This window comes from Diceros bicornis, chromosome 22, assembly GCF_020826845.1.
Source record: "Diceros bicornis minor isolate mBicDic1 chromosome 22, mDicBic1.mat.cur, whole genome shotgun sequence".
NCBI classification, from domain to species: domain Eukaryota; kingdom Metazoa; phylum Chordata; class Mammalia; order Perissodactyla; family Rhinocerotidae; genus Diceros; species Diceros bicornis.
Genome location: NC_080761.1, coordinates 10,776,313 through 10,799,882, shown reverse-complemented (window position 1 = coordinate 10,799,882; position 23,570 = coordinate 10,776,313). Strand labels below are relative to the sequence as shown.

The window sequence follows — 23,570 nt, the reverse complement described above, 5'->3', positions numbered from 1 at the left end:
AGTGTCACTGGATTATGAATTCTGGAGCAAATAACTGTCCCCTTGTGAGGGAGTCCTGAAGCTCCCTACTTTATGCAGGCACTCCGCCTTCTGGTGAGTCTGAGGAGAGTATACATGTGGGCATTAGAGGTGGCAGCATATTTCAGCTTGGAAAAGATGGTCTTCGTTCTTAGAGATAAAGATGATTAGACATCAAAAAATATGTCCAGATTTCAGAAAGTAACATCCACGTCCATGGGTAATTTTAGAGTATTGTCTCCTAGTGAAAAGTTTTGTTGAAAATATATGACACAATGAGTGTTCTTTTTACATTTTGGGGGCAGGCACACTAGAGGTAAAAATAAAGTTCCAATATTCCAGTTGAGGGGTTTGTGGACCAGCAGTGTCTGGGGAGTATAGGGGGAGACCCTCTGGATGAAGGAGTCAGATCCACTGTGCAGATTGGTAGGAGATGGGAATTGAACATCTGCTGTGATCAGAATTTGCAGGGCCTCAAATGCTCAGATTATATGATATATGATACAATATACAATATATGTCATATATGATACAATATACAATATGTCATAATATGATATACGATATGTGATGTGTCATATGATATATGTCATGGGTGACATATGACATATATGATAATATATATTATATGATGTATATGATATAAATCATATCATGATTTATATGATAATATATAATAATCATTGATATTGATATATCAATATATGATAATAATAAACATTTATTGAGCACTTACTGGATGCCAAAACACTGTGCTAAGAACCTTACTTGCATTACTCCATTCAGTCCTCCCAAACTCTACCAAATAGGTGCCATTGTTATTCCTAGTCTGAGTTGAAGAAAGCACTGCCTGGAGTGGCTAAAGGACTTGCCCTGTTAGTGGCAGAGGCAGGACTTGAACCTTGTTCTTCTCCGACACTAACACTCATGCTCTTGTCCACTGTGCTGAGCCGTGGTGAGGCAATCAGGTAATCATATTCCACAGTGACCACTATGGCGATGACTCCAGCGGGTGGAGACTGTGGGCAACAGGACCAGTTAGTTATTGCTACTGTCCTGGCAAGAGATGCCATGGATCTGAAAAAGAATAAGAGTAGAGAAAATTGAAAAGAGAAGAGAGTCTTGCAAGACATTGCAGCAAGACTTGGTGACCCACTGGATTTTATGAGTGAATAAAAGAAGATTCCAGATTGTTTTCTATAATCAGAAAGCTGTAGGTTGGACTTTGTCAGCAGCTGAATTTGTTTATAGCCCTGAAAGTAGTCATCATGCACCCAGGGGATGTAGCAGGTCATCAGTCAGCCATGGTTTATAGGTCTCAGAGGTGAGTTCCATGGCTTGATCAAAGTTGCCATTCTCTGGCGCTACACAGTAACATCCAGAAAACACTTGTGAAGAAGTCAAAGTTGTATGTCTGAAGGATGAAACAGCTAGGCATCACGTGATATTGCAAGGAGAGTTTCAGGGGGTATTTTCCAGTGAATTTTTGCTCATCTTCCTCAAGTACTTGTGCATTTCCTTCTGCATCAGTGCAACGAGGGAGATTTTAGGTTTGGATGGGAAGATAAGAAGAGCAGAACTGGCTGACAGTGTGGAGGAGGAGGGGCTGTCTGGAATTGGTTGGAAACCTGCTGGTAGAGACTGAGGTTGCTCTGGGGGCTCAAGGAGCCCTTTGCATACAGGTAGTGAAAGTGTTGATCTTCTGTCGGAATTGGACCATTGGACTATGGGAATTGGATTACTCTGCAAACCTGACAGTGTCAGGAAGGAGTCTTAGATGGAAAAGACCCGTCCCTGTACGAGGCTGCACCAAGGAGTGACCATCTTACTCTCCATGGTTATCACAGCCATGACCCTCCCACACAGCAAGGGATAATGTGTGACCATTGAACTGTTGTTACGGAAACTTCCTGAGAGGCTCCCATTTGGTCTTCGGTGGGGTTTGAGGGGCCCAAAACTAATAACCACCTGCTTCCTACCTGATTTCTGAACTGATTGAGAAAGAAAACAAAATAGATGGCAATAGAGACACTCAAATATTAGCAGAAATGATGATGATTCACAGTGGGGTTCACAACGTTCTCTGGCCTTTTGACTTGATTAGGATCATTCTCCTCCTGTGCTCTCTGAAGAGGGGCAAAAGCTGTGATTCTTGGGAGAAAATTGATCAGGGAGGAAGAACTTCTCTCCCTGGGAGGCTACACGCTGTGTGAAGGTGAAACCAAGTGGCTTGACAGACAGGCGTGAATAGGAGAGTTCTTTAGGGGGAAGAAAGTGAGAGAGAGACTTCTTGGAATTTTGAGGTGCTTGAAAATAGGAGACCAAGATTTTAGTAGAAATTTCCATGGATAAAGTGCTTAGAGTCCTTTAGCTGTTGAAGAGATTTTTGAGTGAAGACTGAAATTCATGCCTGGGTCAACTTTGCTTCCTTAAATGTGCCATGTCTTTGACTGACAAGAGAGTAGGGCAGGGAGAAGTAACAGTTTTGAAAATACAATACCATAGTTATTGATCATCTTTATGTCAGTCAAGGTAAGCTAGATTTTGCTGAGGAAACAACCCCTAAAGCTCGGTGGTTTAGAACAAGAAAGCCTTATTTCTTGCTCTGCTCTATATCCACCAGAGGTCAGCTGGGGGCTCTGCTCATCATTGTCGCTCGGAGCAGTCACAAGCTTGAATTTCCCATTTGTTGAGCCAAAGGGAAAAGAGAGCTCTGGAAGGTCTTGCTTCAGCTTGGCAATTATATATGTAACTTTTACTTAACCACTGTGGCCAGAACTAGTCACATGGTCCTACCCAACAGCAGGGAAGTACAGTTGAATCAGATGTTCAGAAGGTGCAAACTGGAAACAGTTGGCAAACAGCTCTTGATGGCCCTCACAATCTCATTAACTAATAGAGGTGGGTTTTTTTGAATAGACTTTATTTTTTTAGAGCAGTTTTAGGTTCAAAGCAAAACTGAGTGGAAGGTACAGAGATTTCCCCTATACCCCCTACATATATATATACCCAACATATGCATAACCTCCCTCATTATCCACATCCCTCACCAGAGTACTACACTTGTTACAGTTGGCAAACCTACATTGATACATCATCATCACCCACAGTCAATATACCTTAAGGTTCACTCTTGATGTTGTACATTCTATGGGCTTGGACAATAGTATAATGACGTGTACCCACCATTATAGTATCATACAGAATACCTCCACTGCTGTAAACATCATCTGTGCTCTGCATATTCATCCTTCCCTTCCCCTAATCCCTGGCAACCACTGATCTTTTAACTGTCTCCATAGTTTTGCCTTTTCCAGAAAGTCGCATAGTTGGGACCATACAGTATGTAGCCTTTTCTGATTGGCTTCTTTCACTTAGCAATATGCATTTAGGCTTCCTCCATGTCTTGTGTATGTGTGTGTGTGTGTGTGTGTGTGTGTGTGTGAGGAATATTGTCCCTAAGCTAACATCTGTGCCAATCTTCCTCTATTTTTTGTATGTGGGATGCCACCACAGCATGGCTTGATGAGCAGTATGTATGTCCACACCTGGGATCCGAACCTGCAAACCCTGGGCCACTGAAGTGGAGCGCACAAACTTACCCACTACACCATGGGGCCAGTGCCTCCTCCGTGTCTTTTCATCAATAACTCATTTCTTTTTATTGCTGAATAATATTCCATTGTCTGGATGTACCACAGTTTATTTATCCATTCACCTACTGAAGGGCATCTTGGTTGCTTTCACGTTTTGGCAATTATGAACAAAGCTGCTATAAATATCCATATGCTGGCTTTGTGTGGACATAAATTTTCAACTCATTTGATTAAATGCCAAGGAGCGTGATTGCTGGATTGTATGGTAAGAGTATATTAAAGTTTGTAAAAAACTGCCAAACTATCTTCCAAAGTGTCTGTACAATTTTGCATTCCCACCAACAATGAATGAGAGTTCCTATTAGTCCACATCCTTGCCAGCATTTCGTGTTTTCCATGTTCTTTATTTTGGCCATTCTAATAGGTGTGTAGCTAATAGAGTTTTATTTAGAAAGATTTTATAGAGGCATCTTGGGGCATCTTAATATCCTGTGAACTAGAGGATGTGGAGATGTATGATTCACATTATTAAATAGATGTCAGTGCTAAAAATCACTGAGGCTGAATGATTCTTCTAGATTAGGAGTAATTAATAATTTTTTTTTGGCTTTCTGGGCCACATAGTCTCTATTGCAGCCATTCAGCTATGCTTTTGTAGGACAAAAGAAAACGTAGACGTTACATAAATGACTAGGCTATGATTCAGTAAAACTTTATTGACAAAACAGATGGTGGGCCAAATTTGACCCAGGGGTTCTAGTTTGCTGACTCCTGTTCCAAACATGTGGCAGAGCACATCTTGAATCCATTTCTGCTTCACTCTCCTGCCTCTATAGGTAATTTTAAGGCAACAAGAGCCATATTTGTTTTGAAAACTGTGTATAAAAAAGAACCTCTTGTAATTTATGGATTTCGTTTGAGTTTGATATGCAGAGCTGAGGTCCTGCCACTGGGCCTGCACAGAAATAGGTTATTCCTCCTTCTAGAGCCCTCTGGTGGCTGGGGGAAGCCATTGCCACAATCCTTGGGGACATGACACTTCTATTTTTGACTCTCTTAGTTTCTGTTTTCCAAAGCTTTAATCATGGTCATCCAGGTTGAGAGAGAATACCCATTCCATTTGTCATGAGGGTGCTTGGAGGAGTTGAAGATCAAGAATAAGATTGATTTCACTATCAGGAACCCTGATTGGCTTTTCTGGAGCTTTTCCTAGAGTTTCTACTCAGCTATTCCTCTCATCACCAGTTCATCAGGTTTCTTATTAGAGGCAAAGACACTTGGATTAGCTTCAGTCACAGGTCATCAGCTTTTGAATAGTCAAAAAGCTCAATTGGTTTTGATGAAGTATATTCCTTGCCCTTAAAAAGCAGAAAAATCATCCAATTAGCCACCACCATAACGATCTGATGCAGTGAGGTTTGTGCTGGAAGCAACAATGACACTGAGTGTATTTTAAAGAGTCATTATCTCTTTCTGTTTCTCAAAAGTAACATTCTCTGTAAATCATGTGCCATGGCTTCCTGACAGGGATTTATAGTTTCAAAAATGTCTAGCTTTCTAGAAATAAGTGCCCTGCTATGATAAATACCCTCTACCTGTGCTTCTGATGAATAGATCACAAGGAAGTGTTTTTGTGTAGTTTTGAGAAGTGTTTATTGTGTAAAAGAAAGAGAAGAAATGTCAGGTTATTTTATAACTCTAATCTTTCTTGAAATGTGCTTTCCCTCTGTCATCTCCCCCTACCCCATATCCTTTCCCTTCTGAAGTCTCTCGTTCTAAAACCCTAGCATCTCTCTGGTTGGTTATCAAGTCCTTTTCCATTCTCTGTTGTTATTTGATATAACACCCTTCTTAGGAAGGGGAAGACAAAATGATTTGGCATCAAATGCTCCTCTTGTAAAAACTAAATCCTTGCATTATATGTCCTAGTGTCATTATATGTCCTAGGGACATTTCTAGAGAGGGTTGGGCAAGAGGCAAATGATGTGTGCATTCAAGCCATCAACAATTTTTATGCAGATGAAATCTGGCTAAAGTGACTTGAAGAGAGAAAGAGCAATGTTACCGAAGTGTAACGAGGCATTGAAGAAGGAGAAAGGGGTAGTATTGGAAGCTGGAATCAGCCATTACTTAGTACATTCTTTGATCGCCCCTGACATGTGATTCTAAATTATGCATAGAGTCAAAGACTTTTTGAACTTTTGATGAGACTATAATATTGTGTTTATCCATCCATCCATCAGTCCACATACCCATCCATGATTCATCCATACATCCATGCATCTATCCATGTCTGTCCGTTCATCCATACATCCATGCATCTATCCATCCATCTGCTCATGCAACAAATATTTCTTGAAGGGCAGTTATGTGTCAGGAACTATAGAAGTGTTGGATGACCTAGCCCAATGATCTTCAACTGCCTCACCACCAAGCTGGGATCCCCTTCATCATTCCTACTCCCCCATGACCTCATGTTTTGAAAGATTTTATCTAAAAAACAATATTCCTGAAGCAACAATTAATTTACTTCCTAATATTTATTAGTCATACCCAGCTACAACTACCATCCAGAGCCTTTGAATATCAAGAGGTCACAAGCCAAAAACAAAGAAACTTGACACCCAATTATTACACTTGAAGGACTCTTGGAGTCAAAGCAGAGGTTATAAAATGACAGTTCTTGGACTACACTCTGACCCAGAAGTATGTTCTTTGGGCCAAATAATAGTTTTTAAAAGTGGAATCAGTTGCCATAAATTTCCAGCTTTACTCACAACTGGGGGATTTGGTAACACTAGGCTCTGACCCCTACATGGCAACACTCAGCTGGAGCTATGCAACAGTGCCTTTTAAAAGAATCATTTGCTCTCCGAATTGCCACCATCTCTGCTCAGCTAATTCACCTTCTGTCTCCATTGATATTGAGTTTGCAACCACCTTCTTTTACTAATGAGGAAACAGAGGCCTGAGAAATTAACTTATCTAAGGCTACACAATTATGAAGCAATAGACCTTGACCTGAAACCTGAGTCTTCCTGTACAGTGCTCTGATATCTTTCTAAGTGGCTCCTCTCCTGTAAACCTTCTCCATGCCTGGCCCCAGGGCTTCAACCCATGACAGAATGGGTTTTCCCAACATGATTTTTAAAGAGACTGTCTTTTCTCCATTGTATATTCTTGCCTCCCTTGTCATAGATTAATTGACCACATACGCATGGGTTTATTTCTGGGCTCTCTATTCTGTTCCATTGATTTATGTGTCTGTTTTTGTGCCAGTACCATACTGTTTTTGTTTTTTTTGTGTGTGAGGAAGATCAGCCCTAAGCTAACATCTGCCAATCCTCCTTTTTTTTTGCTGAGGAAGACTGGCCCTGGGCTAACATCTGGGCCCATCTTCCTCCACTTTATATGGGACCCCGCCACAGCATGGCTTGCCAAGCGGTGTGTCGGTGCATGCTGGGGATCTGAACCGGTGAACCCCGGGACACTGCAGTGGAGCACGCACACTTAACCGCTTGCACCACTGGGCCGGCCCCAGTAGCATACTGTTTTGATTACAATAGCTTTGTAGTATAGTTTGAAATCAGGGAGCATGATTTCTCCAGTTTTATTCTTCTTTCTTAAGATTGTTTTGGCTATTCTGGCTGTTTTGTCATTCCATACAAATTTTAGAATTATTTGATCTAGGTCTGAAAAATGACGTTGGTATTTTGATAGGGATTGCATTGAATCTGTACATTGCTTTGGGTCGTATGGACATTTTAACAATATTAATTCTTCTAATCCATGAGAATGGTATATCTTTCTATTCGTTTGTGTCGCCTTCAATTTCTTTCATTAATGTCTTATAGTTTTCAGAGTACAGGTCTTTTGCCTGCTTGGTTAAATTTACTCCTAGGTATTTTATTCTTTTTGATGCAAATGTAAATGGGATTGTTTTCTTCATTTTCTTTTCTTTTTTTTTGCTGAGGAATTCCGGCCCTGAGCTAACGTCTATTGCCAATCCTCCTCCTTTTAGGTTTTTTTTCCCCTCTTTCTCCCCAAAGCCCCAGTAGACAGTTGTATGTCATAGTTGCACATCCTGCTCATTGCTGTATGTGGGACGCCGCCTCAGCATGGCCCAACAAGCAGTGCGTCTGTGCGTGCCCGGGATCTGAACTGGGGTCACCAGTAGCGGAGCGCGCGCACTTAACCGCTAAGCCACGAGACCAGCCCCCGTTTTTCTTTCTGATAGTTCATTATGAATGTATAGAAATGCAACAGGTTTCTGTATATTAATTTTGTATGCTGCAACTTGACTGAATTCAGACTGGGGATTCTCACTTCCAGTTGGGAAGTAGGAAAGCATGAGACATTGATTGCCCCCAACACCAAGATAACATTAACAAGCTACATAAACTACAAATTCATATTTTTAAAACCTATCCTGAGAGCTTAGGTTGCAAAGAAACCTAAATGTACCAAAAATCCAGAACGTCCTTCTTAGCAGAGTGGAGACCTGCAGTTTCTTTCACTTCTGGTGGAGTGATGGGAGGAGGAGGGATATGTCATGGGCTGGTGCAAGAGGAACTAGCCAAATCTTTTTTTTTTTTTATAATTTTTATTTATTTATTTATTTATTTATTTATTTATTCCCCCCAAAGCCCCAGCAGATAGTTGTATGTCATAGCTGCACATCCTTCTAGTTGCTGTATGTGGGACACAGCCTCAGCATGGCCAGAGAAGCAGTGCATCGGTGCGCGCCCGGGATCCGAACCAGGGCTGCCAGCAGCAGAGCGCGCTCACCTAACCACTAAGCCGTGGGGCCAGCGCGGAACTAGCCAAATCTTTAACAAGGTTTTAGTGGCCATGAATGGGCTGACTTAACTGATTGGGACCCCAAAGACTCAAGCTGCACTGTGAGTTGCACTTTCTCACCACGATTTAGCCCCAGGCCTTCACTGAGTGTAGAGAAACAGTATGCCCAAGTCAGACAGGACAGGAGAACTGAGTGAAATCCCTCTGAGGCACTCCAGACCTTCAGCCAGGGCAGAAAAGCTCTGCACAGTGGTGAGGGACAGGACCACAGGGAGGAAAACGATCTTCTGAAGTGCAGAGAGCCAGGGGTGGGGCTGGAGAGCAAAGAAGACTCTGCAGCTCAAAAAAGTTGGCAGCCAGGCTATAAAGAAAGCAGATAGAGCTTTCCAGGGTCCCGTGGGGACTAAGATCCCAAGCCATGCTAAAGGACCAGTCCTGAGAACACTCGCAAGCACTTGACGCCAGTGGTGAGCAAACCCACGTAAAATTGCAACCAAGTTTCAGAAAAACCTAACCTAACTCACATTGAGAATTTTACTTGACAGTAGAAGACCATTGTATTGGCCTTTCACCCATGAGTTTAATTCTGAAGCTCACAGACCCAAGTAGATCCGGTGGAGAGAATCCACCGCCTTCCCTGCCAATTGTGCTCCAAGCAGTCCAGGTCATTGCTGGCAAGATCCACACCTCATTCCACAATTCATGTCCACTAATAATTTGCATTCATTCTTGAGATGCTGTACATTTTTGTACTCTATGTAATAGTATGCTAAAGGAAGATCAGTAAGAGAGAGAGTGTTCCTCTTTGGCAACAAGTATTCAAGACAGGCAGGAAGGAGATACATAGCTAAATACATAATTACTTGACGTCACCTAATTTATTAGAAAAGCATTTCTTTAGAGAATTGGTAGGTCTTAAAAAAGAATCCAACTAATCACTGGGCTTTACTTCTAAATGTCTCATTAGAGACACTATTAGTCTTAGCAGAACAGTTCCTGGTGCAAGATTTAAAGGATAGAAAATCATTATTTTCCATTACCAAACAAGGTTTTTGCCAGAAACAAATGTCCAATGGGAGATCTGAGGGAAAAAGAAAAATTTCTATTTAATTGGTCTTCGAGTCTTCCTGTAGACCTGGTCACTAAATGGTTTCTTCTTCAGTGAGTCAGAAGACTCAGGGGTCCTTAGTGCCCTCGGGGTCTCCACCTTGTCTCCATTGGTTTTGAACTCTTTCCTTTCTCTGAACATTTGCAGTTAGCCTTTCTCTGTGTCTGACTTTTTAGATTAAGTCTTTTAAATGCTTAGCTCTTGGAGATCTACAGTCAAACTCAAAGCAAACAATCCCAATTTGGGGACTTTTGTTTTAAAGAGGGGCCTTTGCTTTGCTATAACTATCTCGACATGCTTCCTGACATTGCCCCCACCATCGTATTTCTGATTTCAGTCATGTGCAGGGCCAGCAAGGAACAAATGCTATTCTGACGGTGAGGAGAGAGCATACTCTATGCCAGGCACTAATCTAATGGCTTTAGCGTTAGGCTACCATCTGTTCACTGCTTACTCTTTACACCAAATCTGGAAGGTAGGTACTGTTTTTATCTTCATTTTATGGAATCACAGAGACATAGCTCCAGTTGTTCTCTATTCCTGTGTTGAGTTCCTAGATCAGTGTTCAGAACACTTTTTCTGTGCTAGGTCATTTAGTAAATACTTGAGGCTCTGCAGAACATGCGGTCTCTGTTGCAACTACTCGGTTTTGCCGTTAGAGCATGACAGCAGCCACAGGCAGGATGCAAACCAGTGGGTGTGGCTGTGTTCCAATAAAAACGTGTTGATACTGAAATTTGAATGTCATATAATTTTCATGGGTCATGCAGTATTATTCTTCCTTTGATTGTTTTAAGCCATTTAAAAATGGAAAAATCATTCTCAGCTCGAGGGTTGTACAAAACCAGGCGGCGGTGCGGATTTAGCCTGCAGGCTTTAGTGTGCAGAATCTCTGACCTAGATTAAAATCGAAATGCCACTGCTCTCTAATCAGGTCTAAATATCAGTCATCTGGGGTGGATTGCCTCATCATTGATAAGGTGCAGTGTTTAGAATTTGAAAAATGCTTTCTATAAGAACTGATAGAAACCATGTCATTTCGAAATGCTCTGCCATAGTGTCCAGGAGGGCGGGCAGGTGGCTCGTGACCATATCATGTAGGGAGTGATGGCAGCGCAGGTGCTGAGGAGCACTTTGGAGCCAGGCGGACTTGGATCTGCGCCTCGCTTGTGCACCTACTAGGCGAGGATCCTTGAGCAAGTTACTTTTTCTCTTTGAATGTCAGAGTCCTCATCTATAAAATGAGCATAAGAATTCCTCCTTTATGAATATTAAGTGAAAAAATGGCAATATAAACAATTATATATTGCTTGGAACAGTAGAGTTTAGTGAAACGTAACTCTGTGTGCGTATCTATTATATTCTTAACCAATTCTGTTTAGTTCAGCCGTGCTTTTAGACTGCAATATTTCATCCAATAATTCTTTTATTAAAAACACGGGAATTTGTTTCTCTTTTAATCATTGCAAATATATAATACATGAAAGAGTATATACAATATATGTAAAATTGAAAGAAATGGTTGGAAAAACACCCATGACCCCCTAACTCTGCTTGTGAATTAGAGTATCACCAGATGCTCTGAAGTCTCCTGTGTGCCCCTCCAGTTCAACTCCCTCCCTCCTCTACACTATTCTGAATTTAGGGTTATTCATTCTCTTGTTTTGCTTTTATAAATGTACTTCATATGTATCATTAAATAATGCATTGCTTTGTTTTTGCCTATTTTTAACTTTCATATAAATGGGATCATACTACTCTGTTCTTGTATCTCACTTTTTCCCCATCAGCATTATGTTTTTGAGATTCTTCCACATTGACAGATATATATAGCCATAGGTCTTCATTTTCGCTTTTGTATAATTAATTTTCTACCCTATGAACATGTTGCATTTTACGTATCCATTTATCTGTTCATGGACATTTGGGTTGTATCTAGGTTTTTGCTATTAAAAAAAGTTATCATGGGAGCCGGCCAGGTGGCGTAGAGGTTGAATCTGCGCACTCCACTTCAGCGGCCCAGGGTTCTCAGATTCGGGTCCCCAGTGCGGACCTATGCACCGCTTATCAAGTCATGCTGTTAGCCCAGGCACAGATGTTAGCTCAGGGCCAGTCTACCTCAGGAAAAAGAGGAGGATTGGCAGTGGCGGTTATCTCAGAGCCTGTTATGAGAGGTTCAGGGATTCCATCGGAGATGTAAAAAAAACTTTCCACTCCAAGCAAATGGACTGAAGGTATATTTTATTATATAGAGGATAGAAAAGGTGATAGTCTGCAAACAGATCCGAATAGGTCAAATAATAAGAGGGAAAAAACACCAGCTCGACTGGAAAGGGAAAACATTCACATCGGCTGAGATAGCAGCAGATTCGAATAGGTCATATAACAAGAGGGAAAAACATCAGATCAATCAGAAAGGGAAACACCAGATCGACTGAAGGGAAATGACACAAATCAACCAGAAAGAGAAACACCAGGTTGATCGAAAAGAGAGCACATCAGATCAATTACTTCACAATAAATCAATTACAACATCCACGCCCCACGGCCGGGAGAGTCCTGTCAATCGACACGGCTGGGCGGGAATCACACGTCCTGGGCAAGGCGTCCCACAGGTGGAACTCTCACCGGGTCTCAGTTTCCAGCAGTTTACATAAACAGTTACAGAGTTTACAGAGCAAGCATCTAGTGTTCCCATGTACAGATGGTTATCAGTGGCGTATGTGCACTCGCCCCCCGGCTGTTGTCCCAGCCCAGTAGTTGTGTACGTGCATTGTTTACCCTGCTTATCATCCCAGCCCGCCACAGATGGCCAGTCTTCCCCAGGCTGCGGTGCCCAAAGGGCCTTGAAATTTTTACACATTGCAACTATCTCCATGGGAGAAGGGCCAGTTCCTACCACACAGAAAGCAGCTTTTATATTGCTTTTCGTGCTGGTGGCTGTAGGTCAGTGGAGCAGCCAAACATGGCTGTACTCATGTCAAGACAGGGCCTTCACCAAAAAAAAAAAAAAAAGTTATTATGGCTTCTTGAACAATTCTCATGGGAGCGTATGTAAAGGAGCCCCTAGTCTAGGTACAAACCTAGGTGTGGAATTTGCTGGGCCATAGGGTTTGCACAACTTAAGTTTTTCTAGAATGCGGTAGCTTGTTGCCTAAAGGGGTTGCTCCAGCTTACTTTCACACCCACAATATATGAGGGTTCCCAGTGCTTCACAGCCTTTTTTCTCTTTTCCTTGTTTCTTAAACTCTTAAGAACTGAACTATAACACAGATTCATAAAAGTACACACAACATCAATGCAAAGCTCAGTGAATTATTACAAAGAGAGCTTGTGTGCAACCACCACCCAGGTCAAAAAGAGGACTGGGAACACCTCAGAAGCCCCTTTGTACCTTCCCAATTTACCTTCTCCCTCCTCCCCAAAAGTAGTCACATCTCTGACTTTTAACACTTTAGTTTTGTTTGCCAATTTTTAAAAGCCATATAAATGGAATTCATTCAGTGCATATTCATTTATATCTTGTTTCTTTTGTTCAGTTTTATTTCTATGATAGTCATCCGTCTTGTTGTGTGTAGCTTTAATTCATTTATTTTCCTGGCTGTATAGTATTCCAGTGTATATCCATTCTACTGTTGATAGACATTTGAGTTGTTTCCTATTTTTTGCTGTTACAAATGGCACCACTGTGAAAATTCTTTATGTTTCTTGGTTCAACATGCATTAATTTCTGTTGCACATATAACTATGTGGTATATTACAGGGAACACATATTCAACTTTAGTAGATTTTGCTAGTTTTCCAAACAATTCTACCAAATTGTTCTTTCACTAGCAGTGTATGAGAGTTGCTTTTGCTGCACATCCTCACAAGTGCTTGGTACTGTTTTTTAAATTTTAGCTATCGGATGTGTGAATGATTTCTCATCGTTTTAATCTGCATTTTCCTGATCATAAAGAAGTTAAGCATATTTTCACGTGGTGGTTGGCTATTTGGGTATCTTCTTTTATGAAGTGCCTATTCGAGTCTTGTGCCTATTTTTCTTCTGGGTTATCTTTTTTTTAAAAAAATGTATTGTTATTTATTCATTTATGAGTTTTTTTTTTTTTAATTCTACATAGGAGTCCTATTTTTTTGATTGTGGATGTTGCTGAGATCTTTTCCCGTACCAGAGCTTGCCATTTCACACCCTGCATGGTATTTCCTGATGAACAGGGAGGACTGAGTTTAATGGCACACCCTCTGGAGCTGTGTAGCACCACACCCTGCCGTCACCTGGAGCTGATGTTTGCGATTAGACATTAGATGTCCATCAGATTTACTCAGGATAGGGAAGAGGTCAGAAAGAGACCACCTGGGCAAGCAAAGCTTACTCACTTTCCAACATGAACTTCCAGATTATAATCTCTCACATTTAACAGACTGAACAGAAAAAAAGGGTAAGCTTCAAAATCAAACTTGAATTATAAGAATAAACATTGTATGGTTTATACAAAGGTGCTGATGATTTAACCACTACAGAGCAAGGCCAGCTCTGCAGAACAGAGGAGCCCTATCAGTGTGGACAGAGGGCCTTTCGTGTCCAGTGGGAGGACTCTCCTGGAGCAGAGCTCATGGCCTGTGGCTGTGGGAGGCACTGGGCTGCTTTGGCTCTGGTCCTGGTTCACTTTGGCCTCAGTCTGGGTCACTAGGCTGAAGGTTTGCATTGAGGACCACCAGAGTGGGGTCCTGCTTAGTAACGTGCTGGATGGCTCTGCTTCGTACCTAGTCAGGGGTGAGATGAGTGAACTAGTGAGTGAGGGAGAGAGAGTAGGGGAGTGAGGAAGGGAGAAAGCCCTCAATACTTGGATTCAATAATTATCTTTATTTTCCAGTGAAAGGTAAGCTATTACTTCAAGAACTTATGAGAGAGCTATGGAGAGACAAATACCTATATGTATTGATAAAACTTTTAAAAAATCCGTTTCTCCTTCCCTGTCAATATAGTTGGTGACTTTCTTGAATCTATTGCTACTTTATCAAGAAGAGAAATAATTATAATGACTGTGACTTGTGAAAAAAAAACAATCAAAGGAGTTGTTGGATTGAAAGGGCCCATATAGTGATGATCAGGATGGAAAAACAAAAATGATCCCTTCATATAAATCACAGTGAAATTTCAGAGCACTAAGACTAAAGAGGAAATCTGGAAGGACTTTAGAAAGACTCTGTTTTCCTAAAGCAGGTGTTTGAGTTAATCCCTCAGGAATATATTCTGTAAAAGATGGATTTAAAAAGTGTCTCTTCTAGGGGCTGGCCAGGTGGCATAATGGTTAAGTTCATGCACTCCACTTCAGTGGCCCAGGTTTCACAGGTTCAGATCCTGGGCACGGACCTGCACACTGCTCAAGCCACGCTGTGGCAGTGTCCCACATACAAAGTAGAGGAAGATGGGCACAGATGTTAGCTCAAGGCTAATCTTCCTCAGCAGAGAGAGGAGGATTGGCAGCAGATGTTAGCTCAGGGCTGATCTTCCTCACAAAAAAAGAAAAAAATTATCTCTTCTATTAAAAGAAAAAGGTAGCATATGTGGGCTACCTTCCCTTTCTTCTCCAAGTCCCTATGGATTATAGAAAAAGTATTAGAAAGCAGATACAAGAAAGAATGCCACCTTTGGATCAGAAGTCCTGCAATATCTGTGGAAGTCAGGGAACAGATGGAGGGATTCTGGGTCACACACATATGTAGGATGGGAGTGGTTCTCGGTGCTTCAGGCAAAAGATACACAGGTTGGCCATCACGGTGAGTGGGTAACTGCATTTGGAGCAGTTGGCAGCTTTGCCTCCTTCCTCTGGTTCCCTGTGCTGAGTCATGGGCAGCAGCAGACTTGAGCTGGAGGAGCCTTGTGTGTAGGTAACACCCAGAAGAAACTAGAACATTCAGCCTGAAATCAAGTTACTAACACATACTCTTCCCATATGGCACATCCTACCCTACCCTACAATCTCTGTCGGCCACTGCATTCAACAAATAACATCAGATACAAAGATGTGCATCCCAACAAGAATCAGCAAACACTTACAGAAACATCAACTCAATGAATGAGAGACACTGACTCAGCACACCAAGGACGTCACCAAGAAAGCAGCACCAATGAAGCAAACAGGATTGGACTTTGTTTCTTTTAAAGTGGGTTTCCTCAGAGGAATTTATTCTATAAAATAAGAACAGGCAGCTATTTCAAGAGCGAAACAGATAGTACATTGGAAATGAAATAATTGATGTTAAAAAAAAAAAAACTCATAAATGGGATGAAAAGCAGGATGCACACAGCTGAAGAATAAATTAGCAATTGGAGGTTTGAATTAAGAAATAATTCAGAATATAGTACAAAAATGACAGATTTAAAGAATGAAACAGAGGTTAAAAAGACATGGAGAATAGATCTAGGAGCCTCACAGTCCATTTACTAGGGCCTCGCAAAGGAGAGAAGAGGGAGGTGGTTGGGGTGAGGGAGGAGGTTGGGAGAGGAATAAAAGAATCAAAGGCCCAAGAAAGATAGGAGTTGTTGGATTGAAAGGGTCCCACAGTGCTGATCAGGGTGTGTAAATAAAGATGCTCCTTAGACATAGAAGAGTGAAATTTCAGTCCACTCAGGTAAGAGAAGATCTCAAAAGGCTTTATGAGGAAGGTAGATGGGATACCATTTTGATTTAGAGGCATGATGACTCTTAGCTGTCTTGAGGGGGTGGGAGAATCCATCTTTGGGGAGAAGCTTGGGTGGAAATAGATCTGATATTGCAATATAGTGTTACATTTTGAAAATGAAAATGAATTCCTGTTATTTTCCTTAGCAAACTCTTCTTGGTTGTTAGGGTTATATGGTTATCTTTGGGGAGTGGTTCAGATTCTCTAAGATACATGTGGGATATTAATGTTGGTCAAAGCAGAGTCTGAAATGCTGCCCAGTCGTGGTTTGGAAGTCAGCCCGAAAGGCCTTCACAGCCATCTCTATTTGTTGTCTGCCCGCCCCCCTCCCCCCACCCCCGACAAGGCCAAGACCTTGTTTACCACCCTGGAGGACAGTGCTAGGACTAGTGGCTGAGATTTCCTTTCAAAATCCAGGGCTTTCCAATGGAATGGTTGACAGTTTTTTCTAGCGGGATGGCTCTGTTTTGGGCTTATTGATGGGGTAACAGGATTGCCCACTTTCTACCCTGAGCAAGTAGGAATGCCATTTACCCTGGATAATCTTTTTAAATGAGTAGGAAAGAACAGATGCTGTGTTTTATTTCATATTAAGATTGAATTTGCAAGGGCCTACTAATTGGTAACTTGATAACCTTGATTAACTGTATGGGTCACTGGAGTCCTCAGAGTACATGTGAGTTTATTACGGAACAATTAGCCAGGGAACATGAGCTCAGATTCCGTAGCAAAGGGCTCCTTGTGGTGAGAAATAGTGATTAGTCTGACTAATTACTGTTTATATAGGGATTTCTCTCTTTGTTTAGTTTAGGATCTCACATTTTGTTGAAGGAAGGGACTCCATGTTTCTATTATTTTCCATATTAACACACTAAACTTTTCTTGTGTTTAGAGGCCAGAGCCCACCGGTTGCTGAATTTAACTTACTCCTGAAAGCTCACACTTTGGAAACCTATGGGGTGGATCCCCACCCATGCAAGGTAATTGCCCCTCATAGCAGGTCGATATTTAATCATTATTTTGCCCAAAAGAGAGTTAACAGGTGTGCAGGCCCGGAAGACCCCTCCTAGGACATTTCCACAGCCTGACTGACTGCCCCTGATTGGAAGGGACAAGAGTGGGCTGCAGTCGCACATTTTGGTGGTTAATTCTCTCCATTGGAGTCTTCCAATTGCTTGCTAATTGCTGTGTAGTTGCTACATTTTCCTAAATTAACCTACATGGATTCATTCATCAAGTTGATGGTTTTATCCCTGAGAAGTTACTGGATCCTAACAGATTTATTCTGCAGGCCATTGCCAGCAAGAATGCAGTCTTAAAAAATGGGAAGGTAGAAGAAAAAAAAAAGATTTAAAATTATATTTTGACATTAGGAGTATTTGTTTTTCTTTTTTCCTTTACTCATATTATTTGACAGTATTTCTGTCAAACGTGAAACCCAGACCATGTGTATCCGAATCACCTGGGCCCTACTCCAAACTACTGAGTCAGAGTTGCTGGGGGTGCCACTGGGGAATCTGCCTTTTTAACGAGCTCCCAGGGTGATGCTCATGCACACATTTGCCAGAAATGTTTTATGAAAACAATATCCTCCTTTCTATATCCTAACCTACACATCAACCAGGCACTAACCTGAATCCTAAACTAAGTGTTTATATCAGCCAGGCTTTTACAGGTACGTTTTTGAGTCATGCTGGAACATTTCCTTACCCAGATGGGACCAGCTAATGGGATTTGGTGAAGTACTCGTCCCATAGCCCTCAGCTCAGGCTGCTCTTTAGAAGCACCTGGGGAGCTTTTCAGCAACTCCTGTTGCCCAATTACATCAGGATCTGTGGGAGTGCAGACCAGGCTCCCCAGATGATTCCAATGTGCAGCCAAGGCAGAGAGCCGGTGGTACTTGCCCACGTTGGTATGTGCATCTTCCTGCTCTGCTCACACGATTATTTGTTTTGTTTTATTTTCATTTCATTGAGCTAATTTATTTATTTAATTTATTTGAGTGATTTTTATTTATTTTCTTTGTTGAAGTATAGTTGACATACTATATTATATTAGTTTCAGGTATAACCACACAATTATTTTAGAATATTTGCCAGATGCCCCTTCCTCGTAATGGTATCAATTAGGTTATTCCATTTAGTGAATTACATTTTATCCACAAATTTGTGCCTCTCTATTTATTGTACTTATTGCTTGGAGACTGATTTGATTTTTCTTGTTGTTGTTCCTTTGCCTTTACTTAACTTATCGATGCTTGATGTTCTTGGTAAAACCTGGAAACAACTAGGCCTTTCTGGACATATCTTTATAACAAAATTGCCAGAAATCCTGTGTGGGATTGAATCAAGCTGGATCAGATGCTCAGGGCTTTGCTTTCATAGCATCTTTGGTTTCAGGGCTGATGGCCACCAAGAACAATTTACCCACATTACAGGGCAGATCGGAGAACTCAGGCGGCCCCAGAAGGCGCTTGGAAGTAGAAGTGGTGGTTTGGGACTAATCTGTGTTTTCCCAGGAGGTTCCTGGTGAGGCGGAAGTTCTGTTCCTCAAAGGGAAAAGCTACACATTCTTGGACCTCACCTAGATTCTAGAAGTCCCGTCCTTAGAAGTCTCAGCTCAGAAACTTAATTTATTGCTATAATCATCGGAATTAATCTGAAATTAACCCAGATTGAGGATGAGTAAGCATACCATTTATCATTCATTTTCCTCAATCCTAATAAGTTTTTATTTCTATTTTTTCAGGATTCAACAGGCACAACAACATTTTTAGGATTCACTGCTGCAGGCTTTGTGGTATTCCAGGGAAATAAGAGAATCCATTTGGTAAAATGGTGAGTCTTTGGAAAACTGGCTTACCGTTTTTCTTAGTCTTGTTGGTCTTTCCCTGCCTTTGACATTTTTTGGAAACATCATGTAGAATGCCTAGTGTCCATTTCTTTGCCTCGGAGCTTCATTTATAAAGGGATTTGTCACCTATAAATGAAACCCATGGCGGCCCTGTCTTAGTGGGGAATTGGATTTGTCAAGCTAAGGAGTCAACGCAGGAGACCTGGGGTGCCTCCGAAGAGAAAGTGTCCAGTGTTTCCTTACCAGTAGCTTCTGCTCTGGCCAGAAGACTGACCGTGGAGTGGGTCAGGGCGGGTAAGGTGCAAAATCTCTCGAGCAATGCAGGACCCACTCTCTCCCACTCACTTCTGTCCACTTTCTTCTGTTGAATCCTTGCTGCAAACTCACCTTTTGTTATCCAGTGTATCACTGAACATGCATTTGGCTCAAAGTAACAGGAATATCTACTCACAATGGCTTACAAGTAAGAGGACTGACTATCTCACACAGCAAAAATTCCAGACATTGGGCAGTTTCACAGTCCATTAACTTAACTTTCCAACAACACTGTGAAGAACTTGGGTTGCTTCCTTTTCTTCTCTGCCATCCCAGGTTGGTGTCTTTTGTCCCCAGGCTCGTGCTCATAATATGGCCACGCGTGCAACTCTGGCCATCACATCTTCACACAGTAACACCCAGAGCCTGGAGGAGAGCAGCCCATTCCATTTGTCTCCTATTAAAACAAGGATAACTTTTTCAGAAACCCTGAAGGGACTTCCTGTGTATCTAATTGGGCAGGATTGGGTCATATGCACCTATTTAAACCAATCCTTCCAAGAAGAATGGGAACTCCATTACTGGGTTGCTCAAATCAAGTTGGTTAATCCTCTTGAGTCTGGGAAGAGCATAATCTGCCTGACCTCAAAGAAGAATAAAGTCTAGGTTTTGTCAGTAAAAAAGTGGGAGGATGGAGTGGGGTAGGTGACCAGCAGCACCCATGGTCCAATCAAGGAGCAAAATGGCTTTGTTAAGAATGAAGAAGGCTAAACATTATATGTGGAATATTGTAAAGGCTTAGTCTTGTTCCTACCTTCAGCTGGATTCAGCTCCCTCTCTGATGGTCCTTGACAGGCTTCTCACCCCTGTTGCATCTCACTGGGTGGTGGGCTTGCTGCTTTGGCCTGAGCCCTTGGGTCTGAAGTTATTCTTGATAGGCCAGTGGGCATCCATCCTCAGTCCTGGCTTGGAAATGCTCTTTTGCACTTACCTGAACCTCAGTTTCATGGTTCTTTTAGCTTCAGGATCTTTCTACCACCTCTTTATCAAGTCCTCCCCCTACCTCTTCTTGTCTCCTCTTCGCACCTGCCTTCCCTTCAAACCTTCTCCACCAGCATCAGTCCGCTAATGCCCACTCCACTCCCTACACCTCCTGCTCTTTTTTATGATCAGCCCTCTCTATCACTGCCTTTTACTCAATTCATACTTTCAACTCCCCTCTGTGCCCACTTGTTCTCTTCTTCCACAATTAACATTCTCAAAACTCTTGTTTGCCTTTAATAAATCACTTAGCTTCTGAGTCTCAATGTACTCATCCATAAAATGGGTATCAATTATATCTAACTGCCTTATAAGGATGGAAGGAGATGAGGGAGAAGCAAATGAAATAGTGTGTGTAAGAACGATGCAATTTGTGAACTATGACGTTATATACGTGTAACGTGATGGTGTTACCCAGTTTTCTTCTCTGTTTCAGCACCTTGTAAAGAAGCTCCAATGTTAGTCACCCTTCAGTCCATTCCAGAATAAGATCCCTAGGGATTCCTACAGACTTTGGGGAGTATAGGTAATTCGAGGACTTCCCCCATCCCACCCTGGGCCTACAAAAGTCTTAGGGATCCAAAGGGTGTTAGATCCTCAGGTTTCTGAATTGCTTGAGCTCTGGAGTAGTTAGATTAGAACCTGACATATCTCAAGTGCAAATTAATTGCAAGTCTCTCCTCTTTGGGCTTCAGTTTCTTCCTGGGTCCATGAAGAGTTGAGATGGACAATCGCCAGACCATTTGTTTCTGGTTCTACATCTTGGTGTTCCTGGTGGGGTCCTGATGTCATCCTCATCCTTTCCAGCCTCTGCTTAGGCACATGCATTTATAACAGCCATGTACATGTTGCTAAAACAAATTTTCTTCCCACATTAATCCTAGTTTGGGTTTTTTTTGACATCCATTGAGCTTTGTCACTCCCACAAATCCTCTCCTAAGTTAAAACAATTTAATGTGACCTCACTGTTCTTTTTCCCCCGGAAAAGCACAGGGGCACACACATCACTATCCCAGGAATTAGATCAAAGGAATAAAAATAGAATTCTTTCCTGTCTTTACACGTGTCTTCTCACCCAGGAGGTGACCTGGGGTCTACATTTCAGGCAGATTTTAATCAAGCAGCTCCTTAAGATGGAACCTCAAGTCGCTCTTTTGACTACAATTCGTCAAGTTGTCCTCACAGTTTTGAGTATCTCAATATCTAATAACACTATTGTTTTATAAACAGGGAGAGCAGAAATGAAAATTTTGCAGTGTGGTGTGTGAGTTTCTTGGAGATGGATGTAAAAGGATGAGGGAGACAGATATTGTGAATCTATGTCATTTCATTAGCTGAGTCTGAAACAATCACATTCTTCCGACCTCGCAAAGTGGGCTGGCCAATTAATATTGTTTTGGTCATTAATGTTCACGAAACTTCTAGAGCTCCATGGAAGAAAGGTGCAGCTTAACTGTAAAAAATGGAATAAATAAATCTGAGCTGCCTATGGATCCTCTCTTGGGAAGAAAATTGCTGTATAATTCACGTGGGGGTTTTCGCTGCTCATTAGGCCTTCACCGATGATAAGATAATATCTTGTTTCACTGCAGTCTGCTTGACGTTTATGAGTCAGCCGGATTCCTATGGGAAGGCCAGGTACCTTGGTTAGCTGCCACTTTTTTTTTCCTTCTTACCCAAAGAGATTTTCTTTTCTTAGGCCGGATGTCTGCAAGTTGAAGTTTGAAGGAAAGACATTTTATGTGATTGGCACCCAGAAGGAGGTCAGATACTGCTTTTCTAACTGCCTGTTGTTGTGTGTGCATGAGAGAAGTTCAAGCATAAAATGTGCCCTGAGATTTGTAGCTTTAAAGTTTGTGATGATAATGGAAGCTATATGCTGAAAACATTTTAGAGGTAAACAAATACACACTGAGTTTGCACATTTAAGAATAAAGTCAGTGAGCAATGTTGGCCATATACCCCTGTGTGAAAAATACACTGGGATAGACTTGAGAAATGGAAAATGGAACCTCCCTCACCTCTATAATTTGCCAAAATACAGATTTGTGAAACAAGTGAAAAATACTTACAAAGCTAGATATCAACCAGTGCTGGTTAGAGTTTATAAACAGAGCCTATTAGTCCTGGGAACAAAAGGAGTTACCAGATAGATACGGGTTGGGTTCATTTTTCAGGGAACGCGTTTGGGAGGAGGCCATTACTGAAACTTTGAGCCTCAGAGCTAGGGATGGAAGCTTGCAGATTTTCTTGACCCTAGTTTTCAGTTGAAGCACTAGTTATTCAAGGATGGCAAATAGTTTTTAAACTAATCCAAGTCTGATTGAGGGGTAGATGGTGCCCGGAGTGTTGAGAAGGATTGCAAGGCTGCTTTTATTAGAAACAGGGCCTAGATAGGTTAGTGATGTCTGCAAGGGGGGAGGGAGGGGGGATACCACTTTAAGGACACTTTTAAGAACATAGTAATTCATTAGTTACTTCAAATCTGTTTGGTAGGTGGCGGGATACAAAGAGGTAAATACCTAAAGGAAAAACATGAAAAATATAAGCTGTGTTTAACCTGCTCTTTCTTGTTCTGTTATTTTTTATTAGAAAAAAGCCATGTTGGCATTCCATACTTCAACACCAGCTGCCTGCAAACATCTTTGGAAGTGTGGGGTGGAGAACCAGGCCTTTTATAAGTAAGTAGCTTTTATTCATTTAATCATAGGTTTTAAAAGCACCCTTGGAGCTCTTTATGTTTTGCAAACAGCTGCATACTCATTTCTTTCAATACAGTCATTTTTATTATATGTAAGTGAATTATGAGTTTGGTGCATTGTTCAGGGTGGCTCCCAACCACTGTTGGCCCGACCAAGTCCTGAACTCTATGTTGGGCCTTTACCGTAGAACTGCTGTGGGCTTTTGTTTCCTGACGTTGCTGTTTTCATTCAACATGTCACAGGATCTAATTTTGGTTGGGTGCCCCCCTCAGAAGCGGACGTTGAGAAGAGTTTGGAGCAAGTAGTTTCTTTGAGATGTGGTCCCTGAATGTACCAAGGGACATGGGGAAGCAAGCAACGTAGGGTGTGTTATTGAGCAGGTCACTACTGTGGGGTGCTGGGCTCAGCTCTGTGGGGAACTCTGGCAGACCGCAGAACATGCCTCCAAGTTCTCCCACTGACCAGCAAAGAGGCCGGGCTGTTTCTCTACCAATTCCCCATTCATTTTGG

At 41.8% G+C, this 23,570-nt stretch overlaps 1 protein-coding gene across 1 annotated transcript in view; it reads left to right on the top strand.

Moving 5' to 3' along the window:
* Positions 1-23,570, top strand: part of LOC131419954 (FERM domain-containing protein 3-like) — a 182,496-nt gene that overhangs the window by 89,546 nt on the left and 69,380 nt on the right. The window contains exons 6-9 of the mRNA XM_058565581.1: positions 17,102-17,189; positions 18,958-19,046; positions 22,058-22,121; positions 22,951-23,039. Coding sequence (XP_058421564.1) covers positions 17,102-17,189; positions 18,958-19,046; positions 22,058-22,121; positions 22,951-23,039 — 330 coding nt within the window. The remainder of the gene's footprint in view (positions 1-17,101; positions 17,190-18,957; positions 19,047-22,057; positions 22,122-22,950; positions 23,040-23,570) is intronic.